Source organism: Camelus bactrianus, chromosome 12 (genome assembly GCF_048773025.1).
Source record: "Camelus bactrianus isolate YW-2024 breed Bactrian camel chromosome 12, ASM4877302v1, whole genome shotgun sequence".
Taxonomy (NCBI): Eukaryota; Metazoa; Chordata; class Mammalia; order Artiodactyla; family Camelidae; genus Camelus; species Camelus bactrianus.
Genome location: NC_133550.1, coordinates 66,869,573 through 66,892,932, shown reverse-complemented (window position 1 = coordinate 66,892,932; position 23,360 = coordinate 66,869,573). Strand labels below are relative to the sequence as shown.

Here is a 23,360-nt window from a genome sequence, read left to right as displayed (position 1 = left end):
TTAGTGGGGCCCCATTCTGAGCTCTGACTAGCTCTGAAAGGCAGAGAAGCCTGAGGGCCTCCTGGGTGGGGATGCCTACCTCGAACTGAGAAGAGGGTTCAGAAGGCCCCGAGCCCAGGTAACCCCTGCTCTGACCTCTGCATTCCTGTTGGAAGCCCCAGGACTGGGGGGTCTTCAGGGGAAGGCTGGGTCACTCCATCCAACACTTCCCCAGTGTTGGACTGGGCCCGGGATTTACTGAATAAACTGGAGGAGGTGGGGAGACTTGAGTGGTCCCCCCTCCCCTGGCTGGGCACACCCTGCGGTTGAAGAAGTAGCTGCTGAGTGGGAGGGGCCCAGGTCCTCACCTTCACGAACATGGCCTCAAGGCTGGCATTGTCACTGCGCGGCATGGCGCAGCTGTCCTGCTCGTTGGCCAGGTTGATGCCCGTGGCACAGTGCATCTCCTCCAGGTGGTTGTGGCAGCATTGCTCCTGGACCATCCTGTGGGTGGAGGGGGAAGGCTAGGCCAAGGGCTCTGTGGGGTGGGGGCCCACCGGGTGGCACGCAGGGCCTGGGAGCAGGAGCCCCTTGGGGTTGGGATCACTGTCATCTTTGGGTGTCCCTCCCCCCACTCATCCAGAGACACACACAGAGACACACACATGACGCTTGGCGTACAGACGGTGCTCAACAGTGTTTAATGAGATAGACTGGATGCAGGGTGACATCTGGGAGTGAAGTCAGGTGACCCAGCCAGAGCCGCAAGTCACCTGTCTGAGATATGAGCCTCACCCACAAGAAAGTCCTATCTACTTAAAAAGCAGAAAGAGCTGATTGCTGGCCCTGGGCCAGACCCTCTCATCCTTCATCAAGTCCAGTTCTTCCCAACACTCGTCCCCAGTTTCCAGAATCAGGGAAAACAGCCCCAGAGACGAGTAGGTGGCCCAAGGCCACAGAGTGAGGGACGGGGGCTACAGTGACACTGGGCTATGGCGTCCACGTCTCCCAGCCCTGATGGGGCTCTGGGAAGAAAGTCCTTGGAAACCCAAGGATACACATGCAGAAAGGTTTGTGTCAACAGGAGCACTGTCACCTGCCAGGACTGAGACACACTCAAGGCTGTAAGGGTAGGCAGGTGAGGGAGCAGCAGGTGTGTGAGTCCCAGCAGACCCCACATGTCCCTGGCTTCAGCCAAAGCCAGCAAGGGCAGGAGGAGCCACCCCTGACCTGTGCCCACCCAGGGATGGTGGGGCCCACCTGGCTTCCCTGCACTGCCAGCCAGGATGCCTCTGCCCGCAGGCAGCAGCCCCCAGCCGGCCCTCCCCCAGCCTCCATCCTGTGGGGCTGGAGCTCTGCACCCGGGTCCCCATGTGCTCCCAGAACTGCCGCCAGGCACCAGGATGTATCTGTCTATACAGGCAGACCTCGGAGATGTTGCAGGTTTGGTTCCAGACCACCACAATAAAACAAGTCACATGAATTTTTTTGGCTTCTTAGTGTATATAAAAGTTATGTTTAAGATGACTGGATGAAGAAGTTGTGGTAAATAGATACAATGGAATACTACTCAGCCATGAAAAAGAATAAAATCGTGCCATTTGCAGCAACATGGATGGACCTAGAGACTGCCATTCTAAGTGAAGTAAGTCAGAAAGAGAAAGAAAAATACCATGTGATATCACTCATATGTGGAATCTGAAAAAAAAAAAAAGACACAAATGCACTTATTTACAAAACAGGGACAGACTCATAGACAGAAAACAAGCTCATTGTTACCAGGGAGAAAGGGGGTGAGGAGGGATAAATTGGGAGTTTGAGATTTGCAGATACACACTACTATACATGAAATAAACCACAAGGTCCGACTGTAGAGCACAGGGAACTAGATTCAATATCTTGTAGTAACCTACAATGAAAAAGAATATGAAAATGGATACATGTATGCATATGTATGACAAACATGATGCTGTACACCAGAAATTGACACAGCATTGTAAACTGACTAGACTTCAATAAAAATAAAGCGTTCCACCTTGACAAGGGAGAAAATCCTGACGCACGTTACAGCCCAGATAAACCCAGAGGACCAATCGCTAAGTGAAACACGCCAGTCACAAAAGAACAAATACTGTGATTCCACTTATATGAGGGACCCAGAGGAGTCAAATTCATAGAGACATAAGATAGAGGGGTGGGCTGGGTTAGGGGGTAGGTAATTGTTTCTCCGGTATGGAGTTTCCTTTTGGGAAGGTGGAAAGTTCTGGAGGTGGATGGTGGGGATAGCTATAATAGAGTGATGTAATGTACTGAACTGTACACCTAAAAATGGGCAAGATGGTAAAATTCATATTATGTGTATTTTGCTGCAATCTTTTAAAAAATTGGCTGCAGCCCTATTGTGTGCCAGCCAGGCCCGTGCAGAGGCTTCAAGAACGGAGAGAGGAATGGCCTGGTAGCAAGTACAGCCTCCCACACCAAGGGGGCTTCTGGGGCGGTAGCTACTCAGCTCTATCCTGGTGGGGTTGGACGGGTGCAGGGCGTCCTGAGAGCTGCCCGAGCTGCCCTTCAACTTGAACAAGTGACCTCACGTCCACCTGCCTGGCTTGCTCCCCTCCTTCAGGTCCCAGCTCAGACACCCGTTCTTAGCAAGGCACCCACGAACAGCTGCATCTAAAATTGTAAACCTGTCCTGATCAGGACCCCTGCCTCTTGTCCCTGGCTTTTCCTTTCCCATGACACCTGGTGCCTTCTTCCAAACCGCAGACTTCCCCTACTCTGTCAGCACCCGTACCCTCCGTAGAAGAGACTTCACCTGTTTTGTTCCCTGACTTATCTCCATCTCATCCAGGATGCCCTCAATACTATTTGTGAAATAAATAAACGAAGGGGTTCAGAGAGGGTCCGCCAGACTGAAAAACATCAGCCCCAGGACCTCTTTAGGTTTTGGCTCTGTGTGTGTCCAAATTCCTCCAAGAGACACGTGGGCTCAATTCAGTCCAAGGTTTTAGGCAAATTTATATGTGGATCCTAAGAAATGTTGGCCCTTGGTTAAGACTAGAATGCACCACCAGGAACAAGTCGGGGTCAGGAGGAGCCTGGACTGGCACTCACACTTCCCAAAAAGAGAGAAGGAATTCCCTCTTGGCCACTCATAACGATACGACTTACATTTCAGGAAATCGCCTAATGCATGTTTGAAATGTACCTCTGCCCCAGATGTAGATCATAGCACAAATGCCTGCTGCATGGCCGAGCAGGTAGCTTCTATACAGTCTGGGGCTCAACGGGATTAAAGAAAACTCCAGGGGGAGGGCACAGCTCCGTGGTAGAGCGCGTGCTTAGCATGCACAAGGTCCTGGGTTCAATCCCCAGGACCTCCATTAAATAAATAAATAAACAAATCTAATTATTTCTCCCTGCACCAAAAAAAAAAACAAACAAACAAAAAAAAAACCCTCCATAACTTAGCAAAGACATTGGTGAGTAGAAGTCAGTAACAGACTTGATCCTGACTAAAATCCAAGTTCACAAGTAGGGCCCAGAAGCCCCTGAGTCTCCGACCTCAGTTCCTCCAGCTGCTTGAGGGGTTCAGCTGACTGATACCTCACTTTGTAAGTCCTTGATTTACAAACAGTGCTGCCTGTTACGGTGGGATTGCAGCCCTCCTCCCTGCAACTCATGTTGAAGTTCTGACCCCAGTACCCAGTACCTAGTACCCAATTTGGAGACTGGGTCTTTAAAGAGGCAATTAACGTGAAACAGTCATTAGGGTGGGCCTAATGCTATCTGACTGTGTCCCCTAAGAAGAGGTTAGGACACAGACACACACAGAGAGGGGGACCGTGTGAGGACACAGGGAGAAGGTGGCGTGTACAAGCCAGGAGAGAGGCCTCAGGAGAAGCCAGCCCTGCCGACACCTCGATCCCAGACTCCTGTCCTCCAGACGTGAGGCAATAAACGTCTGCGGCTTAAGCCCCCTGGGCTGAGGCCTCTGTTAGGGCGGCCGGAGCAGACAAATACATCCCCGCTGCCTGGCCTCGAGGTCCTGGCTTCTTTCCTCACCTCTGTCACTGTCACAACCCTGAAAGGAAGACATCCCTGGCCTCTTTCTTCATTTGGGGAAACTGTGGCTCACACCACACAGCCAGAAATCCAGCCTGGGTGGCTCCCGGGGGCCCGGCTGCCTCTCTGGGCGCCGTCTGTAAGCAGAACGCTTGGCACTGACCGCCCAGCTTGGCTCTGGAACTGCCAGCCGCCCTCTGACATTCCTAGCACGAAGCCGCGCTCAGGAGCGAAAGCCCCAGCTCCCACTCATCAGATGTGCCGTAAATCCCAAAGGCGTGGTCCCCCAGTCAAGTCAGACAGTCTGGGTGCCCTGTCTTCTCTTCCTTTGTTTGCTCTATAGTGCTTTTGACTTTTCAAGAATTTCCTAAATTGAGATTTACATCCTCCGTCACGGCTGGCTGGCAGGCAGCAGCCTCAGCTCGGTGCCAACACAAACGCAAAACTCCAGAGTGAAGCGACCGAGTCTTTCCTGCACATTCTTCCTGGGGCAACTCTCACCGGCAACCTGCAGTTCCAAGTGTCAGAGCTGCTCAGACTCGGATGAGAGGCAGAGAAAATGAACGGATGTCCAGTGATGGAATGCCTTCATACCCTCTGCTCCCCAGGCAAGCAGATCTGGGTCCAGGTCCTAACACCATCACCTGCCAGCTGTGTGGGCTGGGGAACGCTCAGTCTCCTTGTCTGTAGGTGGGACCAGTAACAGGGTTAAACGGGAGTACAGAGCACAAAGTGGGAGCTTCATAAAGGCTCGCTGTGATTTCCACGGTGACGACTGCCATCACAGATCTTTATCACTTATTCGGAGCTGGCGGTCTCCTACAACTTCGAGGCCGCTGGGGTCAATTTAGGGGAGAGACTGGAATAAGAACAGCTGGCCCAGATGTTGGCTACTGCCTCAAGCAGACAGCTGTCTGGCAGGACTTTGGCTCTGAGACTGGCTCATCTGGGTTTCCAGGGTCTGGAGGTGGCCCCATACTTTTACTTGCAAAGCACTTCTGGTCACATGATCTCATCTGCCCCCAATCATCACCCCCTTTTCGGGCGACTTGGTCACAGTGGCCAGCTGTGGCACTGAGGGCTGCGAACCCAGATCTCCTTGCATGCAGCCCAGTGAGATGTCAGAAGGCCCTGACAATGCCAGGGCAGCCAGGGAAGGGTGAGCCGAGTCCCACACGAGGACTGTGGGAGCACAGAAGAGGGAGGCAGGGGTCCCGGCCTACAGCACCTCTCATGGCCTGGGCAGGTCTGACCTGGGGTTCCTGGCCTCTCCCAAGGGGAAGGACCAGGTACCCACTGTCCCTTCCTCCCCTGCTTTTGTCTAAAGGAACACCATTCTGGTAAAACGGTGGCCACTGGCAAACGTACCTGCATTCCTTGGATTCCGAGGCATACGGCAGCGAGCAGTCCCTGTGCTGAGTGGCCATTCGATGCCCATCTGCACAGCAAGCCTCCAAGGGGACCTCTGTGTCCGCTGTGCAGGGAAGAAAATGGGGTGACTGACGGCAGGTGACTCACCACACCCCGCCACTGAAGGTCCCCTTTGACACACAGTCTCCCTCGGGTGGCCCAGGGCTCCCGCTCCCAGCTGCACCATCTGCACGCCGCTTCCTTAGGTCTCCTCTACAGCATCAGGCCAGGTCTGAGAGGGCGTGGCACATCGTTCCTTTAGTCACTCAACAAACGCGAACCGAAAACTCCGCTGGATCTCGGGCTGGGAGCACACACCCTGCTCCTTCTAGAAAGGCCCAAAGACTCGGCTACTGTCTTCCAAACCCAATTCTGACGGGGCCCCCGGGGTCCCTGCACTGGCCAGAAGCCAGCAACTCAGACGGGGCCTGCCCGGATGGGGTTCCCTGCCTTCACAGTCCAGAGGGCAAGACAGACAGGAGCTCCTGACCACAGCCTGTCCGAGCTGCCGTCCAGCCCAGAGGGCAGCATGTCCAGGACACAGCACAAATTCGGGAGGCCCGGAGATTCTGAGCAGAGCTGGCACCAAACACTGGGACAACCAGGGAAGGCTTCCCTGGAAAGTGGGGACCCAGCCTGGCGAGTGGAGAGCGACGCCAGGGAGAGGTGCCGCCTCAGCCGGAGGCAGAGGAGGGAACGGAAGTGCGGGGCCTCAAACGCAGCCAGCCGCTCGGGCGGGAAGCAGGGCGCCGGTGTTTCTGGGTCCCACTCTGCGCTCTCACTTTTTCGTCGTGGCCACTTGCTGGGGAAGCATCAGTCCTCATCAGACAGGTGAGGAAACGGCCTGCCGATGGTCTCTGCCCTTGATTTGCCAAAAGACCACAGCTTCGCTTACAGAAAGGAAAGATGGAAGGCTCAGGGGGTGGAGGAGCCGGCGCACCCACGCCCTCACGGCTGCACCGGGAACCGGGCCACCAGTCCCCAGCCCAGCGCTCGGCCCCGCCCAGGCTGCAGCCCCGACGGGCCCCTCGGCCCACAGGAAGGACAGGACCCCACCATTCTGCAGGGAGGAGCAGCCAGGTACCAAGGTGCCCTCAGCACGAGTTCCTCCCGTGGCCCGGAGGAGGCATTTAGTGCAAGACCCCCTGCACCGGGGCAGGAGGTCACCTCTCGGTGGGACATTTCAAAGACGGCTTTACGGAGCACCACGTGTCCGCACTGCTGGCTTCCCAGTGCTCCATGGGGTAAACCCCACGGGGCTTGGCCACGTTTCTTGGCACCAAGGGCCTTGGGTGTTTTGTTTGAACTCATTCCTCTTCCAAGGCTCAGCCCTTGGAGGGGTGGCCTCAGAAGAGGGTCACTCCTGGGCTCAGCACGAGACCCATGTGTCCTGAAACATCAGCTTAGAGGATCTGTCGGCAGCCACCTTGAGCAACTCTGCAGACAACCTGAACCCGGAACACTGTGCCCTTTAATGCTCTGTGGAAACAATCGTCACCTCCAGAAAGAGCCCGACGGGCACCATCAGTGCCAGGCTGAGGAGCTGAGGCCAGGAGGAGGAAGGGCCTCGCCAAGTTCCCCGACAACGACAGCCTCCCTACCCCAGGGCTTCCGGGAACCCTGAGCAGAAGGTGTACCTGCCCCATCCTCACTGTCACAGCCGCCGCAGGCTGGCAGAGAAAGTCCAGGGTGGTCTGGTTAAGGATAACGGTCCACCCCACAGCAAAGCCTGCCCGTCCACTACAACCTGGCTGTTTGGCTGGTCCGCACCCTAGCTGTCCCCCGACAAAGCTGTTTGGTGAACGTGGGGGAGTCACCAGGGGATGAGGCTCAGATAAAATCGATGTCACGGGTTTCCCAGCACCAAACGTGGAGGCCCATTACAAGGGATGGCTAACGGGGGTGACCGCGGAGGCTCCCACTCATTCGTTTGGTCACTCTTGCTCCAATTGACTCTAAGAAAAGCAATCACAAATCGCAGGACATCTCTTGCCACAGATAAACATGCCCCGTGGTCCACGTGCCGGATGACTGGGGCCCAGACACGTGGCCTGAGACAGAGACTGATGTCCCCTGTGCTGCCCCAGCTCCCGCTTCACCCCAACCCCAGCCAGGCCCCCTCAGTTCTCCTGCCCAGGGTCTCACCCCTCATGGCTTCTCACAGCCTCTCTCCAGCCCTCGCCCACCCCCCCTCTAGTCTCTCACCCACTCCTGCAGCCTGGTCTGGGGCAAACTCACCACTTCCCAACACTCTGTCCAGCCCTACCCCTACACATGAGCTGGCCAGTCTCCTATCCTCTCAGACCTCAGCACAAAGCTGGCACCAGGCAACTACAGAGTGGAGCAGAAAGAGAGTCAGCTTCTGGGCCAAACAGCCCTGGGCTCCCATCCCACCTCCAGCACTTTCTTGCTCTGTGACCTCGGGCAGGCTACTTCCCCTCTCTGAGCCATAGGATACCTTCCTTACAAGTTCTGAGCACATCGTGAGCTCCAGTAAACAGTGGCTAGATTACAGCAACCAAACAGTGGGAAAGGAACAAGGAGGATTGGCTTGCCGTGGCCCACGAGAAATGGGGGAGCCACGGCCCCACCGTGGGGTCAGAGTGGCCCAGGGACGGGGGCAGCCCCTGCGCCTCCCCCGGCTCTGAGCCAGACGCCCGCAGCCGGCTCAGCGGGCGGGGCACCTCGTGCCCTGTGCTGTAGAAACACGTGGAAATGATTCCTGCTGGGGAGCCTTGAGCACTTTGAACCTTATTCTCAGCGGGACAATAAAATGTTAAGTCCTCTGCTCAGTCCAGAAACCTGGAATGTCTCTGGAACGCTCCAAGCAGCCACAAAGCTGGAACTCGTGCAAAGCAGAGCCTCCCAGCCGCCGGGGTCAGCGCCCCCTCCTTGCATGGGAGGCGCCCCCACCAGCCAAGGGGATGTTTCCACACAGCCCATCAGCGAGGCCATGGGGAGTCCACAGGGGACCACGGCCAGGCTGGACAGTGACGAGGCAGAGGTCAGAGCAGACATCTCTGTCCTCATGCTGACAAACAGCCTGATGTGTGGTGATCTTCGCCAAGACGGCCCTTCCATTCATTCACCACCTCTCACCCCTTCGGCCCCTTAAATTCCTTTCTAAGCCACCGCGTCAGGCACACGGAGTCACACCGTCGAGTAGAAGTATCAGCTCTAACCCACTGCCCCTCTCCTGGCGTCACCTCTGATATTTCACTATCGGGACAAACAGTTCTGGGCTGAACGCCTTCCTTTGTCAATCTTGGGTTCAGATTCTTAAGATTCCAAGTTGGCTGTTCTACGAAGACTGTGCTGAGGATGACAGTCGGTTTTGTGGACGATTATTTACCTTCCTTGATGTCCTGAAGAACAATGGGTATATACGCATCCTTGAGTTAAAATCACGTTGGGGACGTAACTCTCCATTGATTGTTGTTTTTGACGACTGAGCACCCATTACACCTAACACTTCTTTTGAATGTGTGCTGTTGACCACATGACACTAAGTGAAGTAAACCAGTCACAAAAGAACAAACGCTGTATGATTCCACTTACATGAGGTCCTGAGAACAGTCAAATCCATCGAGACAGAAAGTGGAATGCTGGGTGCCAAGGGCTGGGGGAGGGGGTAAGTGTTTACTGGGGACAGAGTTTCCACTTGGGAAGATGAGGAAGTTCTGGAGATGGATGATGGTGATGGTTGCACAACAGTGTGAGTGTGTTAATGCCACTGACCTCTGCACTTCAAGACGGTTAAAATGGTCGATTTTATGTTTTGTGAATTTTAAAAAGGCATTTAAAAAATTGAGTGTCTGTGTACAACTTTGTGCTGCCTTTCATTAGGAAAGGAATTGGATGTTCTACCAATGAAGTCACCTGCTGTTTTCAGTCGATGTTGTTTTAATGCACTAATCTGAATACTGGTAAGGAGGATTAACCTGCTCAAGTTGTATTTTAGAGGGTTCTTGTATACCACCTTGGCAGTGAATGCAATGTTTTCCATGGCAAGCTAGGAGACCTCGAATGCGAATGGTGAAAATGCTAATGAACAAAGTAAACTGTAACTTTGCAACCAAAATAAAGATGATTTTAAAAGTTAAAAAGGGGCAGGGGAGGGTATAGCTCAGTGGTAGAGTGTGTGGTTAGCATGCATGAGGTCCTAGGTTCAATCCCCAGTACGTCTGTTAAAAAATAAGTAAATAAATAAACCTAAACTACCACCCCCCCAAAAAAGGGGGGTAGGGTACAGCTCAGTGAGCGGTGGTCAGCAGAGGGTGGTCAGCAGACTCGTGACCGTCCTCACCCTACCCTGACATGGCTATAGCATCCCCTCCTGTAGGACCCATCTCCCCTGGTTTTCCTCTCGCCTCTCGGACTGTATGCACACCTGCCACGCGTCCCCTGCACTCGGCCTTTGGAAACTGAAGCTCCGTCAGGCTGCGTGGTCTCGGGTCCACTTCTCTCCGCGGGCTAGCTCGCTCACACCCACACCAGTTCAAAGGTCCTCTTCTCCGGGAAGTCCTCCCTAACCCACCCCAACGCACATGTGTGCGCACACAGGAACACAGGGCGGATGCGATTCCTCTCTTCCATGGTCTCTTTGCTCCCCCAAACCACCCAGCACTTAGCACAAACAATTACCTGTGTGTGTACTTAGTGCCATGAGGGCTAGGCAGGCATCTCCTTCTGCACCTGCCGCACACCTGTCCCAGAGCAGGCACGCAGTAGATGTCTATGAAGGAGTGAACGGACAAATGATCTCTAGCTGTGATCCTAGCAACTTTATGAACCAGGGGACAGGAAGGGATAAAGCAAGTTGCCGGAGGCCAAGCAACAAACACAGAGGCAGCATTTGAATCCAGCCTCGACTCTAAACTCACACACACTCACCATAAAACGCCGATGGAGACTGGCTTCCCCCCGAAGCTGGACTTAGAAGAATGGAGACTTTTCGGTTGGAAAGTGAAGTGAGGCCGTTCAGTGTCCTGCTTAAGAATATGATGCAAGAGCCAGGCTGCGCGAGTTCAAATCCCGGTGCTGCCACCCAGCAACTGTGTGCCCCCGGGTGCGCTGCCTGGCCTCTCTGTGCCTGGGGTCCTCACACCAATACTGGATGATGGGGATGATGTGGGAGCAGTGCAGCGGGGAGAAGTCATGTCAAAGCGACAAAGCACATGTAGGTAACACAATCACAGTACATTTCTCTCCAGCAGGCCATGCAATCCAAAAGGAAAAATACGTTTAAGAAAAATACTGGCTCAAAAAAAAAAAAAAAGAAGAAGAGAAGAGGAAAGGGAAAGGAAAAAGAAGAAAACACTGGCTCAGCCGTTAGCATAAAACCAGTGACAGCTGGCACCTGAAAGCCAGTCCCGCAGCATCCCCGCCACCGGCCAGGGCTCTGGGGACCCCCGAGGAGGCGGGCGCAGTGCTGCTCCTCCCCCACCAAACTGCCTGGGAGGGCTCAGTCCCATGGCCCCTGGTCCCCTTGTCCTTCCTCCCTCCCTCCCTCCCTCTCTGCCTCCCCGGGTGGTCCGGTCCAGCCTCCTCTCTGAGTGGAGATGCCCCCATTTCTGCCTACAGCCTGGCCTCGCCCCTGAGCCCAGGCTCCACCTGGACATCTCACAGGAAGCTCAGGGTGTCCATACACAGCTCTGACCCCCACCCCAGTCCAGCTTCTCCGCCTTAGTAATTAGCAGTCATCGCGCCTCCAGAGGCCCGGGCCAAAATAACTGGGTCAGCCTGAATTATTCCATCTCCCTCACCCTCCACACCCAAGCCCTCAGCAAGTCCTGTCCACTCTGCCTCCAGACGCCCTAGATCTGTCCGTTTTTCCCCAGCCCCCAGACCACCACCCCTCCAGGGCGTCACTGGCCCTGGACCCTGCAGGAGCCCCCCCTCCCCTCCCAGGCTTACTCCACCTCCATTCTCGACTCCCTTCACCACACAGAACAGAGAGACTTCTAGAAATAAAAGTCAGGTAACGTCACTCCCCTGCTGAAGAGCCTCCCCCAGCTTCCCAGTGGGTTTAGGATAAAATCCACAGTCTGCACCCTAATTTTTAAGGCCCTGCACGACTGCCTCGGCCCCTCCCACCTCGGCCGCCCTCTCAGGCATCCTCCACTCCCCTCCCTTTACTCTACCCCCAGCGGTAAACCCTCCTCCCTCCTCCGGTCCCTCCCAGGCACCTGGCGCCTGCTGTGCCCTTTGTCCAAGTGCTTGTCACAGGTGGCCCCTTGCCATTCACATCTGAGCTCAAGCATCATCCCCAGCCCCGCCACCCACTTGGGAGCCACCCTTCCCACTACCACGGTGTGTGTCGTCGCCGCATGGATCCCTTCGACACCTCTCGTCAGTGCATCTGTCTCTGCGTTTACTGTTAGTGCACTGGTTTGTGCAGTGGGTCCAGTGCGGCCCCTAGAGAGACCTGTCCATGTCCTGACCCCTAGAACCTATGAACGTGACCTTATTTGGAATGAGGGTCTTTGCAGATGTAATTAAGGCTCTCAAGATGAAGACTGTCCTGGATTATCCAGGTGAGCCCTAAGTCCCATGACAAGTGTCCTTCGAAACGCCCAAAGGAGAGACAGAGGAGGAGGGCAGAGTGATGCAGTCACAAGCCAAGGAGTTCCTGGAGTCACCAGGAGCTGCAAGGGGCAAGGACGGGTCTTCCCCCAGGCCTCTGGAGGAAGCAGAGCCTGCAGACACCTGAATGTCTGGCTTCTGGCCTCCAGGACAGTGAGAGGAGAAATTTCTCTTGTTTTAAGTCACTTGGTTGCAGTAGTTCGGTCCAGAGCCACAGGAGACTCAACCAGCACACACACTCCAGGAGTGGACCCGGACCTTAGCCCTTATCCCGTGTCCCTGGGGCCTAGTCCAAGGCCTGACCCCTCAACGAGTGCGTGCTGAATAAATGGAGGTACAAGCTGCACTCAGATGTGTGACAAACGGCTCCTCAGTGGCCAGACCAGGCTCACAGGAGACACTTGGGAACTGTCGGCTGAACAGAACTGAAAAACAGCCTACAAATGGCAGCACTTAGCAGCTAAGGGAACTCAGACAAGCACTTCCCCTCTGGGCCTCAGTTTCCCCATCCATGTAAAGGGAGCTGCTCAGCTGACCTGCAGTTTCCGTGTCCTCCCCAGATCCGGCTGAGTGCCCATCACAGACCCCGTCCTGGGCCTGAGTAAGATCCCAGCGGGTCCAGACCCTGTCTGTGGGGCGTCCCCTCTGAGTGGCCTGAAGCTGGCCGTGCAGCATATCACAAACCCTTCACGTGGGGAAAAGAAGGCTCTGGGACGCTGGCCTCGGGAAGGAGTAACCGGAGGCCCTGTGCTTTGGATCCCCCAGGAAGTCGGCAACAGAGCTGGGTGGGAATCTGGTTTCCAGACTCCTGGCGCTGGCCGTGTTGGCACAGCGCTCTGGCAAGGTTACTTGGCAAGGCCGGGGGCAGTGTCCCAACAGATTAAGCAGGAACATGACAACTTCCAGGACCGTCCTCTTCAGATGCTGGGCCCGCCCTGCTGTGTCCAGGACCCAGGACCCGCCAAGAGTACTTTCCTTCACAGAAGTGCCAGGAAAGGGGTGACTCTCCACCTTGAGGACAGTTCCAGACGGCTCCCAGCATCCCGCAGCCAGAGCCCGCCGACCCCACAGGCACCCCTCCCCCTGCAGTGGGAGGAGCACTATGACCTCGACCTTGGGTTCCTCGGGGGGCTTCTGAGCCCCATCCCACCACAGCAGCGAGGAGGGCCTGACTCAGGCCACAGCAGAGGGAGAGGCAGGGCCAGGCCAGACCCTGGGCTGCACGACCAGCCAGCACAGGACGGGCTCATCCTTGGATCTGAACCAGGACAGGTGCTGTCACCTTGTGGGGGGGCTGCCTCCTGTCAAGCTGGCTGAGAGCCCCTCAAGGGCCCAGACTATGGCTCTGGCTTCTGGGGTCTCCCTCTTCCCCCCGCGGAAAATGCCTATCTTTTCAAAGGAGCCTCTGGTACACACAGCACTGGTTTATGGAGTTGGAGTGCTGTTCGGCCAACTGGTTAGGAGTATGGGGTCCCGTGTCCTCTTTTCACTACCCGGGGTCCTGAGCAAGGGCTGCTTGCCAGGACTGGTTTTTAACATGCCAGCTCTCAGAGCATTTTTATGCTAACAGGCTGAGACAGTATTTTTCTGGAACCCATTTATCCTTTTGGATCATGTCACCTGCTGCAGCAACTGCTCTGGGCCTTAGTTTATTTTTCTATAAAACGGAAATAATAGTAGTACCTACTTCATGGGGTTGTTGAGAGGATTAAATTAGTGACTAAATGTAAGAGACTTCAATTATAACAATTTCCCAGAGCACAGTCTTCATTCCATACGGAAGGGAACAGAATAGAGAGGGTGTGGGAGTTGCTCAAGCCCCCTCGAGTCATGTTCAGAGCTGGGACCAGCCTCCCTGCTCTGGTTGAGTACTAGTCCCCACCACTGGGCGGGTGGACGAAGGACCCTCCTGATAACACGTAGGTAGCTGACTCCCTCCGGCCCTGGCCTCTAGTTAGGACCTGCCTGGGGGTTAAAGGAGGTGGCCCGGTGGAAAGAGGGCCGGCCCGCAGGGCACAGCCTCTGGTCCAGCCAAGCCTGCTACGAGCTAGATGACTTCGCCTTAACACTACACCCTCTGAGCTCTGAGCTCCCCTCTAGACAGAAGGGTCTCTGATCCCAGGAAAGTTGTATAAGCAATGCCCCCCTCCCATTTTATCTAGCCACATCTGAGATCATTACAAGGAAACTGGAACCAGATAAAGCCTGCAAAAGCATTTATTGATAAAACTGTTATAATTTGACGTCTTGCAAAAAGAAAAACATTTTGCTGTATGAAATATACTGGCAAGATACTCATGTACCCTATTAGAACTATTTTCCTGCAAAGCTGCCCCACCCACAGCGTCCACTGCTCACAGAGCCCCACCTTCAAAGGAATGGAGGCGAGAGCGCGCTGCTGGAGAGGGTGCGAGGCACTGGGGTCTTCTCCAAGCATGAGGAAGGAGACAGAACCCTGGGAAGTCCCATGTTCTTTCTCACCTTCTGGGCCTTTGCCCATGCTTTTCTCTCTGCCTGGAGCACCCTTCCCCATTCGACTCCCAGCCCTCCCCAAAAACTTAGCCAACCTTCCACTCCTTCACATCCCAGTTTGTGTGCTGCTTCCTCCAGGAAGTCTTCCCTGACTCTCTCCTTGTTGGAATTGGTTTGTAATTGTTCACTTTTCTGGATCTCCCAGGGGATGTGCCCCACGGGCAGAAGGGCAGGGTGTCTCTTCCTCCCTGCCATGTCTCCAAAACCTAGAACAGTATCTGGCACAGAGCTGGCCCTCAGCGGATGTCAGTGTACAGATGATGGAGTGCCAAAAGAGGCCAGCTGAGGCCACTTTGCATGACCTTCACCAACACGGCTTTGGCACCTGACAGCTACCAGTTCTGTGGCCCTCTTAGACCTCCTTCCCAACTCCTGGCTGGGGAAATGCAGTTTTAGTAGAGCTAAACTGTCCTACTCCAAGAAAGGAACAACACAAATAACAGATAATAATAATACAGCTCCCACATCAGGCACCGTCCTGTGTTCTCTCCCTCATCCCCAAGGCCACCTAAGAAGAAGGTTTCTGCTATCTCCATCTTACAAATGAGAAAACCACCAAACCACCCCATGGGTTTTTTCCAGGAGACGACAGGCAAAGTTGTCAGTGGTCCCACAAACGCCCGTGGCGGCCTGCTAGGTCCCGGCGGTGAGTGAGGCGCGTTTCCCGTACACACACCATCAACGCCACACTGAGCTGGAGGGGGCCTCGGACGGGGCTGGGAAGGCGCGTGACCCAGAGCTGTGGCCCCGCAGGAGAGGCCCTGGCGCTGGCCCCGAGGCACCCTGAGTCTCATCTTCATGCATTCGGGCTCCAGCAGCCCCCCTCCGTCTGTCTGGCCCCCGCCACCCGACTGGGAAACTTCCAGGAACGGCACTGGTGCAGCCACGTGTTTCCAAGCCAAGTCCTCTCTCCCCTTTGTTCTCCCAGGGACGTTCTCTGTAATCAGTCAGAAAGGCTGCCCGGCTAGAGCCACAGGCCAAGAAAGTCTTGGAGAAAACACAGCCGTCTTTCCCCGCACCCTCCTCCTCTCTGCTCCCTCCCACCCTGGCTCTCAGCAAAGCCCAACAGGACAGGCAGACCCAGGACAGACTGGTGGTTCCAACTCTGCCCCTTGGCACAAAAGGCCAGTGTCCTGCTCCATTTTGGTGGCCAGGTCGCCAAATGAGTTTCAGCAGATTAGCTAAAAGGCTCACCATCAAGGCCTTTTCTGCGACCACTTTTAAGCTGCACATTTCCTCTTGGACCTCACTGCTCACAGAGGGTGAGGACAGTGTCACCCTCAGCCTTACAAGGCTTCAGAGAACCTTACAGCTTCTGAGCTTGCAGGCACAGAAAGGAACCATGCAGTCTTCTAACTCCCTCTCCCCAAACCACATCAAACTTGTTAAAACTCTAAAGAGAGACCTCCTAAAGGAAACAAAGGGCCACAGGCATTCTCATCTGCGTGCAATCAAAAGGTTTCTTTTACACACTTCAAGTTAGGACCTTCTTTATGAAGAAGATCATTGTAAACCATTAGTCAGGGCTAGGGAGCCACTCCAGCCTAGCAAGTCTCACTGCTCCTTCAAAGTTGGACACTGCCAGACCTGCCAGGCTGCAGGGGACCCTTCTCAAACAGTAGGCAAAAAAGAACAGCAATCTGGGGAAGCAGGTTTGGGAAAGCTCAACTATGCCTTCTCTTCGGACCTCGAGTTTCCTTGTCTGTAAAATACAGGTGATTTCTGGGGCCCCTTCCATTTCCAAGAGGAGTCTTTGTGTGGTCCCCCATCGGATGCCTCCCTGGGCTTTGACTCCAGCCAGTGGTCACCTGAATTCCCCTCCTTCCCTGGCTGCCTGACTAGCTCCTGCCCAAACACTGTCTCCTCCAAGAAGCGTCCTGTAAGCCCAGGACCTGGGACGACTCTTGCTACCAACGCTGAGCCCTACACCTCCACCCACCATCTCCCCCAAGGGATGTCCCCCAGGACGTGCCCAGGATGGAGCCAATGCCTTGAACAGCCAGAACTCCATGCCTGTCAGCTACAGGGAGCCAGAGAGCCAAAGAAACCCCTGCAGAGCTCTCCCCACCACCCCCAGCCTCTCCGTGAATCCCTGACTCCAGGCAAGCATTAGCTGGGACAAGTGACCTTTGACAGGAGGAGGGTGGTTACTAGAGAGTTTAAAAGAAACTCAACTCAGCCAGAGTAAAGGATCCCGGATTCCGAGGGTGGTCGGGGCTCTTATCTGGGCCTGGCCCCAGGAAGGCAGGCCTGGCTAATGACTGGTGAGCCACGGGTCAGCAGAGAGGTCAAAGGTCATGGCTATGATCGGCAGGGCCTCATGGTCACCCCCGAGGAGGTAGGCCTTGAGGATTAAGTTAGAAAGAAGGATGAGCTGGGTGTTTGCCATCCCAGTGCTGTCCGTGCCAGGGCTGGGGGCTCTGGGCCACAGGGCTGCTAGTGGAGACCCCCTGGCCACCAGGCGGGTGGGTAAGGAAGTGGCCTGTCCCCAGCCACAGCTGAGTATGGAGGCCGGCAGAGCCTCTGCCTGGGGGCCTTTGCGTCCCAGGAGGGCAGGGGGTCCCCAGACACAAAGCTATCACCCTGACACCTCCAGACTACTCCCTTCCTCTTTGGTTCCTTCACGTGCACCCCCTACACCATGACTAGTTTTTTCTCTCGGGCGAATTACTGTTCCCCAGTCCCCAGTCTGTTTCCTCATCAGCAAGCTGGGTACAACGGCCCCTGCTAGGGGTGGAGGTGGGGCAGGGAGAACAGGTATGCCAAGGGGCTCCAGGGGCAAGGAGCCTCCTCTCCCTGGGCCGCACCTCAGCCCCAGGGGTGAGGCAGGCGGAAGGTGAGAGGGCCTGCAGGATGGTGTGTCTGGGGGGGAGCCGTCTTTAAAACAAGTCCCCAGGTCAGCGCGGTGATTAGGCCGGAAGCCAGGAGAGGGGTAGTGGGGGGGGACGTCGCCGGGGCCTGGACGGCAGCTCAGCTCAGCCACCCCAAGGACCGCTGTGGGGGTGCAGCGCCGGCAGCTCCCAAACTCCCAAGGGGCGCGGTGGTTGGGGTGTGGGGGTCACTAGAGCGGGGTCCGTGGACTCGGGCGCCCCTCCCTTCCGGCGCCGCCCCCCCCCCACCCGCGCCCCTACCTCGGGCCGCCAGCAGCAAGAGGCCGAGCAGCAGCAGCGGCAGCGGGACCCGGGGCGACAGGGCGGCGCGCTCCATGGGGCGGCGGGCGGCGGGCGGCGGGCGGCGGAGCGGACAAAGGCGCGGGGCGCGGGGCGCGGCTCCGGGCGCGGCGGGCAGCGCGGGCTCCAAGCTCCGGCCGAGCCTCCGCAGCCAACGCAGGACCGCGGCCGCGCGGTTCAATTATCCCGCCCCGGAGGAGGGCGCGGCGGAGGCGGGGCCGCGGGGCGCCCGGTTCCCTTCCCCCTCGGCCGCTCCCCGCCCGGGACCTCCGGGCCCCCTCCCTCCCGGCACCCCCGCTCCATGGGGCGCGCAGACCCACGGCCAGGGTGGGAACCGGGACCCCAAACTTCTCCCTGGTAGGGGCCGGGGAAGGGGGGCGCTTTCGGGCGGGAAGCACCCCCACCAACCACCCCACACCCCCCTGCGCCAGTGAAACCCGATCCCCTCCCCACCCATGCCCCGGAGGGGCGGGCTGGGTATCAAAGGTTAGCTCCGCCCGACTCCGCGGGAAGCGGGGGGAGGGTCCCGGCGCCCAGGCAGGGAGGGGTCCCTAGGGTCGGAGGCGCCTTTAGAAGGGGGAATAAAGGCAGTATCCATTCCGGGATCTCTCTGCGGGACGCCTCCCCAGAGAAAAGCCCGGAACCCGCCTTCTGCTGGTTTCCCGCCCTCAACCACCCTGGCGCGAGTCGCCCGGAGCTCTGCGGGTCGGTGGCCCACCCCAGGGATATTCCGGGCTGGGACCAGGCTCTGCCCTCCGGGGACCGCCGGTCTGGCGGCCCAGAGACTCCACCAACATCCCGACACCAGTGGAGTGGGATGAACCCGGGACACCAAAGGGCAGAGAAAAAGATTCTTTTTTTGTCGAAAAGGAGGCAGCCTTTGAGCTGGGCCTGCGAGAGCCACCTCTTTGTGCAGGAATTTATGGCTGCAACCAGTCAGTGGTTACTGAGGATGAATTAGTCTGTTGGGACCATAAATAGATTTATTTTAAAAAATAACAACAACAAAAAGCAGGTGAAGATGGGGAGCAATGGGGTGAGACTCATAGGAACACCATTAGCCAAGTGTAGGGGACCCAGCAGTCCACTTCCGGTTTACACCCAGCAGAAAGGCATATGCATGTCATATGCACCAAGAGACAGAGTCATGTGCCAGAGTGTTCACTGCGGCACAGTTCATAGTAACTTCCAACTAGGAATGGCCCAACCACACCAGCAGCAGAATGAAAATACTTGGGCAGTTACTGTGGAGCACTACACAGCCCTGAAAAGTGAGAGTGCTACCACCCGGCAGCAACACAGACAGCTCTCAGACAGGTGCTACCATGGAGCCAGACACTGAGGAACACTTACTGCATGACCTGCAAGTTACAAGCCAGGAGAGCAATGACCCTGCAGTTGGGTTAGTGATGGAGGTGGCACAAGGTAGGGATTGGGGAGCTAGTTGGGATGATTTCTAAATCTGTGTATTGATTTCAAGATTGGGTTCAGTCTGGGAAAATTTCTCAAGCTGTTCACTTCTGCTATGTGCCCCTTTCTGAATGAATGCTAGATTTAAAAATCAAAACCAGACAAAACAATCATCTCCCCACAGGATGCCTCCTAAGTTTGGGTTGCAAAGAGTCCAGAAAAGCTCAGGAAAGGGGCCTGCTTGCTAACTGCCTGCTGGGTTAAGGAGGCTTCCCAGAAGAGGGGCATGGGACTGGCCCTTGAAAGACGAGCAGTAAAGAGGGAAGGGTTTCCTGGGCAGAGGGACTGGCATCTGCAAAGGCATGGAGGCACCAGAGACCCCCGGCAGCTCAGGAAGGTTATCTGGTCCATCTTTAGATGGTGTGTCCTGATGCCCACAAAGGTGGTACGGGAAGGTCCTAAAAGCATTTGGATGTGGAATAGGTGGGAAGCTCTAAGCCAGAGGCAGGTTGGAGACTCATTAGTCTCCAATATTAATTTGATGTTTTTAAGCCATGGGAGGATGAGGGTACCCTGAAGAGAAGTTAGAGAACCAGAGAAAGCATAGCTTGTGCAACATATTGTGTGCTCATGTTATTTCATCAACACTCGCAACAGCCCCAGGAGGCTTCAGTATCCCCCATTCTGCAGATGGGGAACCCGAGGCTCAGAAAGGTGAGGTCATTGGTCAGATTCTCATGGCCAGTGATTGGCAGCTCTGCAATCTGAGTCCAGGCCATCTGACCCTCAGTCCCGGGCTCACCTGCATCCCGGGTTCTGTTTTTCACTCACCACTACAGCATAAACGTGTCCCCCCTTATTAGAAACCTGCATCATGCATCTAGCGAGTGAAGACTGTCAAAGCTGAATGCACGCTTACTTAACCACACTCCTGTTATCAGACATTCAGGCCATTTACGTTTGGGCGTGATAAATCGTGCTGCAGTAAAATCTGTGTGCTTTAGGCCCAGCTCCTGGCGTGGACGTCCTGGAAGAGCAGTTGCTGCACCCCGAAGTAGACTAGTTCACGCCCCCCGGGAGAGACAGGAGCCAGGCTGCAGGTCTCCGCACCTCCTCTCCAGCGCCGAGGAGCGTCTTTGTTTAATCTGGGCTATTTGCTATTTGTGAAATAACGGCCATCCTGTTGTTTCAATGTGTGTCTTTAACCACCACAGAGGATGAACGTTTTTCATATCGGTGTTTCTCTTTCGTATCCTTTATCCACTTATTTTTATATAGCAGAATTGTTTATTACAGTGAAAATCTATAAAAAGATGCAATGTCCAACAACAGCCTATTTATAGTGTATGTATGTTTGGAGTCAACAAAGTCAATTATCAGTGACTCAACGGAATATTGTGCCATTGTTGAAAAGGCTGAATACGATGCCTAAGTAGAAATATGATCTTTGTGAACCAATGTTACATAAAAAAAGGAAAACAAGATTGTGAATGTATCGATTCACACTGCAGTTAGGACTGTGTAAAAGCTATACTTATGCAGCTAGAGATCAAAAGGGAGCTAAACGAAAGTGATTATTGTGCTTGACTAGTGAAAATGTGATTTTTAGTTTTTATTTTTTAGGAAACAGTTGAGACAGAGAGGAATCATTGTACCAGAAACCTGGAGTGATAAAATTCCTACACCTGAACTTTACTCTGAGTTTCTTGGCGACCAAAGTAAAAATCAAATTATGATCACTTGTGCAGTCCCTCGTTTCTGACCAAAAGAAGGGTATCACTTTATCAGGAGAGACAAGGTTCTTTCTGGCACTAAAATTCTAATCATTTTCCTTCTGGGTCTTTAAGCATCACGAAATTTGATGAGCAACACATTGCTTGTAGTTTTCAGAAGATGGGATGGTCTTCAGAGAAGTTCCATTTGGGGAATTAGGGACCGGAGCAGCCCCCCACCATCTGGCCCCCAGTCCAGGGCGAGATGACATGCACCGCTTGGATTCCACTCCAAGCAGGAAGTCATTCATTATGTCCCGTTGTGACAGTCCAGCTTTCTCTCATCTCAGAGGAGCAGAACAGTCGCCCCCCCCCCCCCAATTAACAAATAATTCTCCGTTTGTTTGAAAGATCATTGTTGGCACATGTGGACTGTTTTTCCCCATGTCAGCAACGAAATGACTTTGATGCTGCCCAGCCTCTGGAGGACAGGCCTGCTGGTTCCTACATGTGCTGCTGCCCCCCTGGGTGGTTTTCTGAGGGCAGTGGCTACCCTGGCCCCTGCCCATCCCTCCAGGGGCATCTTGGCCCCACATCCCTCATGCACTGGCAGCAGCCCCCTGGCCTTTGCACGACTCCTAGAACACCAAGCACCTCCCCTCTGTTCCTGGCTCTCTGCTCGGCCAGCTCCATCCTGTCCTTCAGGTCTCAGCCGAGATGCCACCCCCCTTATGACACTTATACTGCTTCATACTCTTCTTTCTTTGCTGAAGTGTTGGTTTTCTCCCTGCCCACTAGCCCATAAGCTCCTTGAGGGCAAGGACCATTCTGCACATCCTCGGAGAAAGCCATGGTTCTGGCACTGGCAGGGCAGCTCGGTGAGAAAGCACAGCTTTGAGTTAGAGCCGTGCCCAGCATTACCACCTCCGCTGAGATGGGCATCCCCTGCCCACTCCACATGACAGCTGGGGAGACCAAGGCTCAGGGAGATGGCAGAGCTGATGCCCAGTGAGGCTCCCCGGGCACTGCCCTCTGCCAGGCATGGAGCTGGCCCAGGGCTGCAGTCCAATCACCTCCGCTCCTGAGCCCACTCACCATCCCGCCTGCCACGGGTCCCTTCTCCACTACCTGGGTGTCCCTCCTCCTCGGGAAGGTCATAGGGGCAATCGGGTGACTTAGGTGACAAATGGAGAAAGGTTCCATCTCTTCAAGTGGGCTTCTGAAAACGAGAGCTTCCAAAAGATGCCACGTACACAAACCATGGAGAACCCTGGGTGCCCGTGGTCCTCCAGCAGACATCTCTCTCCTCCACACTCTTGAACCTGTGCCTCCCACACTGTGTGGCTCCTCCACATCTCACGATGGCTCCCTGTCATCAGGGCAGATGGTGACCGGAAAGTGACCAGAGGTCCCTGACTGGGCCCCTCTCATTATTTCACCCCCCACCACCCCCAGGATTGCTAAGGGTGTTGCTCCCGCATGTCCCGCACCTTTGCTCCCCTCTGGTTTGCTCCCATTTCACAGGCACAGCCAGCGTGAGAAAGGAGTGCCCTCCCCTCCGCAGGAACCCTAGTTCACAGCAGGGGGAGCAGGACCACTGAGGAAGCTGCCAGCCTCACGTGGACCAGCAGCAGGGCCAGGATGCACCCACAGCATGTCTGCGTGCTGAGCCCACACGTTCATCACCACCCCACAGAGCCCGCCCAGCACAGCAGCTGGTGGTTGGTTAGTGCTATGGGCTGAACTGAGCCGCCCTCCAGAATCACAAATTGAAGTTTAACCCCCAGTACTTTAGGACGTGACTGCATTTGGAGACAGAGACTTGGAAGAGGGGATTAAGTTAGAATGATGTCCTTAGGGTGGTCCCAATCCAGTATGACCGGGGTCCTTAGAAGCAGGGGAGATTAGATCCAGACACACAAAGAGGAAAGGCCATGTGACAACACAGAGAGAGAACAGTCGTCTGCAAGCCAAAGAGAGAAGTCTCAGAAGGGACCAGCTCTGCCAGCAACTTGATCTTGAACTCGTGACCTCCAGAACCACGAGGAAACCGGTTTCCCTTGTTTAAGCCCCCATCTGTGGCACTTCGTTACGCAGCTCTAGCAGACTAACACAGTTAGAGAGGGGTGAGGAGGAGGTGTCACGTGGCCGTGGTCTGGGACATTGTTGGGACCAGGGAAGGAAGGAGGTGGGGCAGCAACGACATCCCAGGGGATCATAGAACCTCAGCTGTCCCAGAATTCTCCACAGATCAGAAGAATTATCAGGGCAAATTCAAACAAAACCACCATGATTTATTTTTATGTGGAAACATAGTTCTTGAGGAGCTGTGCTCTTCTTTGAAGACTAAAGCTCCCGCCCCACACAAACAAAAAGTCCAGAAGACAGAAAAGCCAGATGAAAGACTGACGTGGGGTGGGGGGAGCACAAGAGTTGGCTGTCCCAAGAGCAGATAAGGGGAAAAAGCGGTTGTTAAAAAGATGAAAGGCACTGGAGC

At 55.2% G+C, this 23,360-nt stretch overlaps 1 protein-coding gene across 3 annotated transcripts in view; it reads right to left on the bottom strand.

The window, feature by feature from the left end:
* Positions 1–17,917, bottom strand: part of FBLN1 (fibulin 1) — a 78,230-nt gene extending 60,313 nt beyond the window's left edge. The window contains exons 1-3 of one of the 3 annotated variants that reach the window (XM_074375715.1): positions 17,703–17,917; positions 5,413–5,518; positions 348–483 (exon numbers count right to left, since the gene is read on the bottom strand). In XM_074375715.1, coding sequence (XP_074231816.1) covers positions 348–483; positions 5,413–5,518; positions 17,703–17,778 — 318 coding nt within the window. In that variant the 5' untranslated portion in view covers positions 17,779–17,917. The remainder of the gene's footprint in view (positions 1–347; positions 484–5,412; positions 5,519–17,702) is intronic. The other 2 variants (XM_074375713.1, XM_074375714.1) reach the window with 2 other exon arrangements.
* Positions 17,918–23,360: the final 5,443 nt, after the last annotated feature.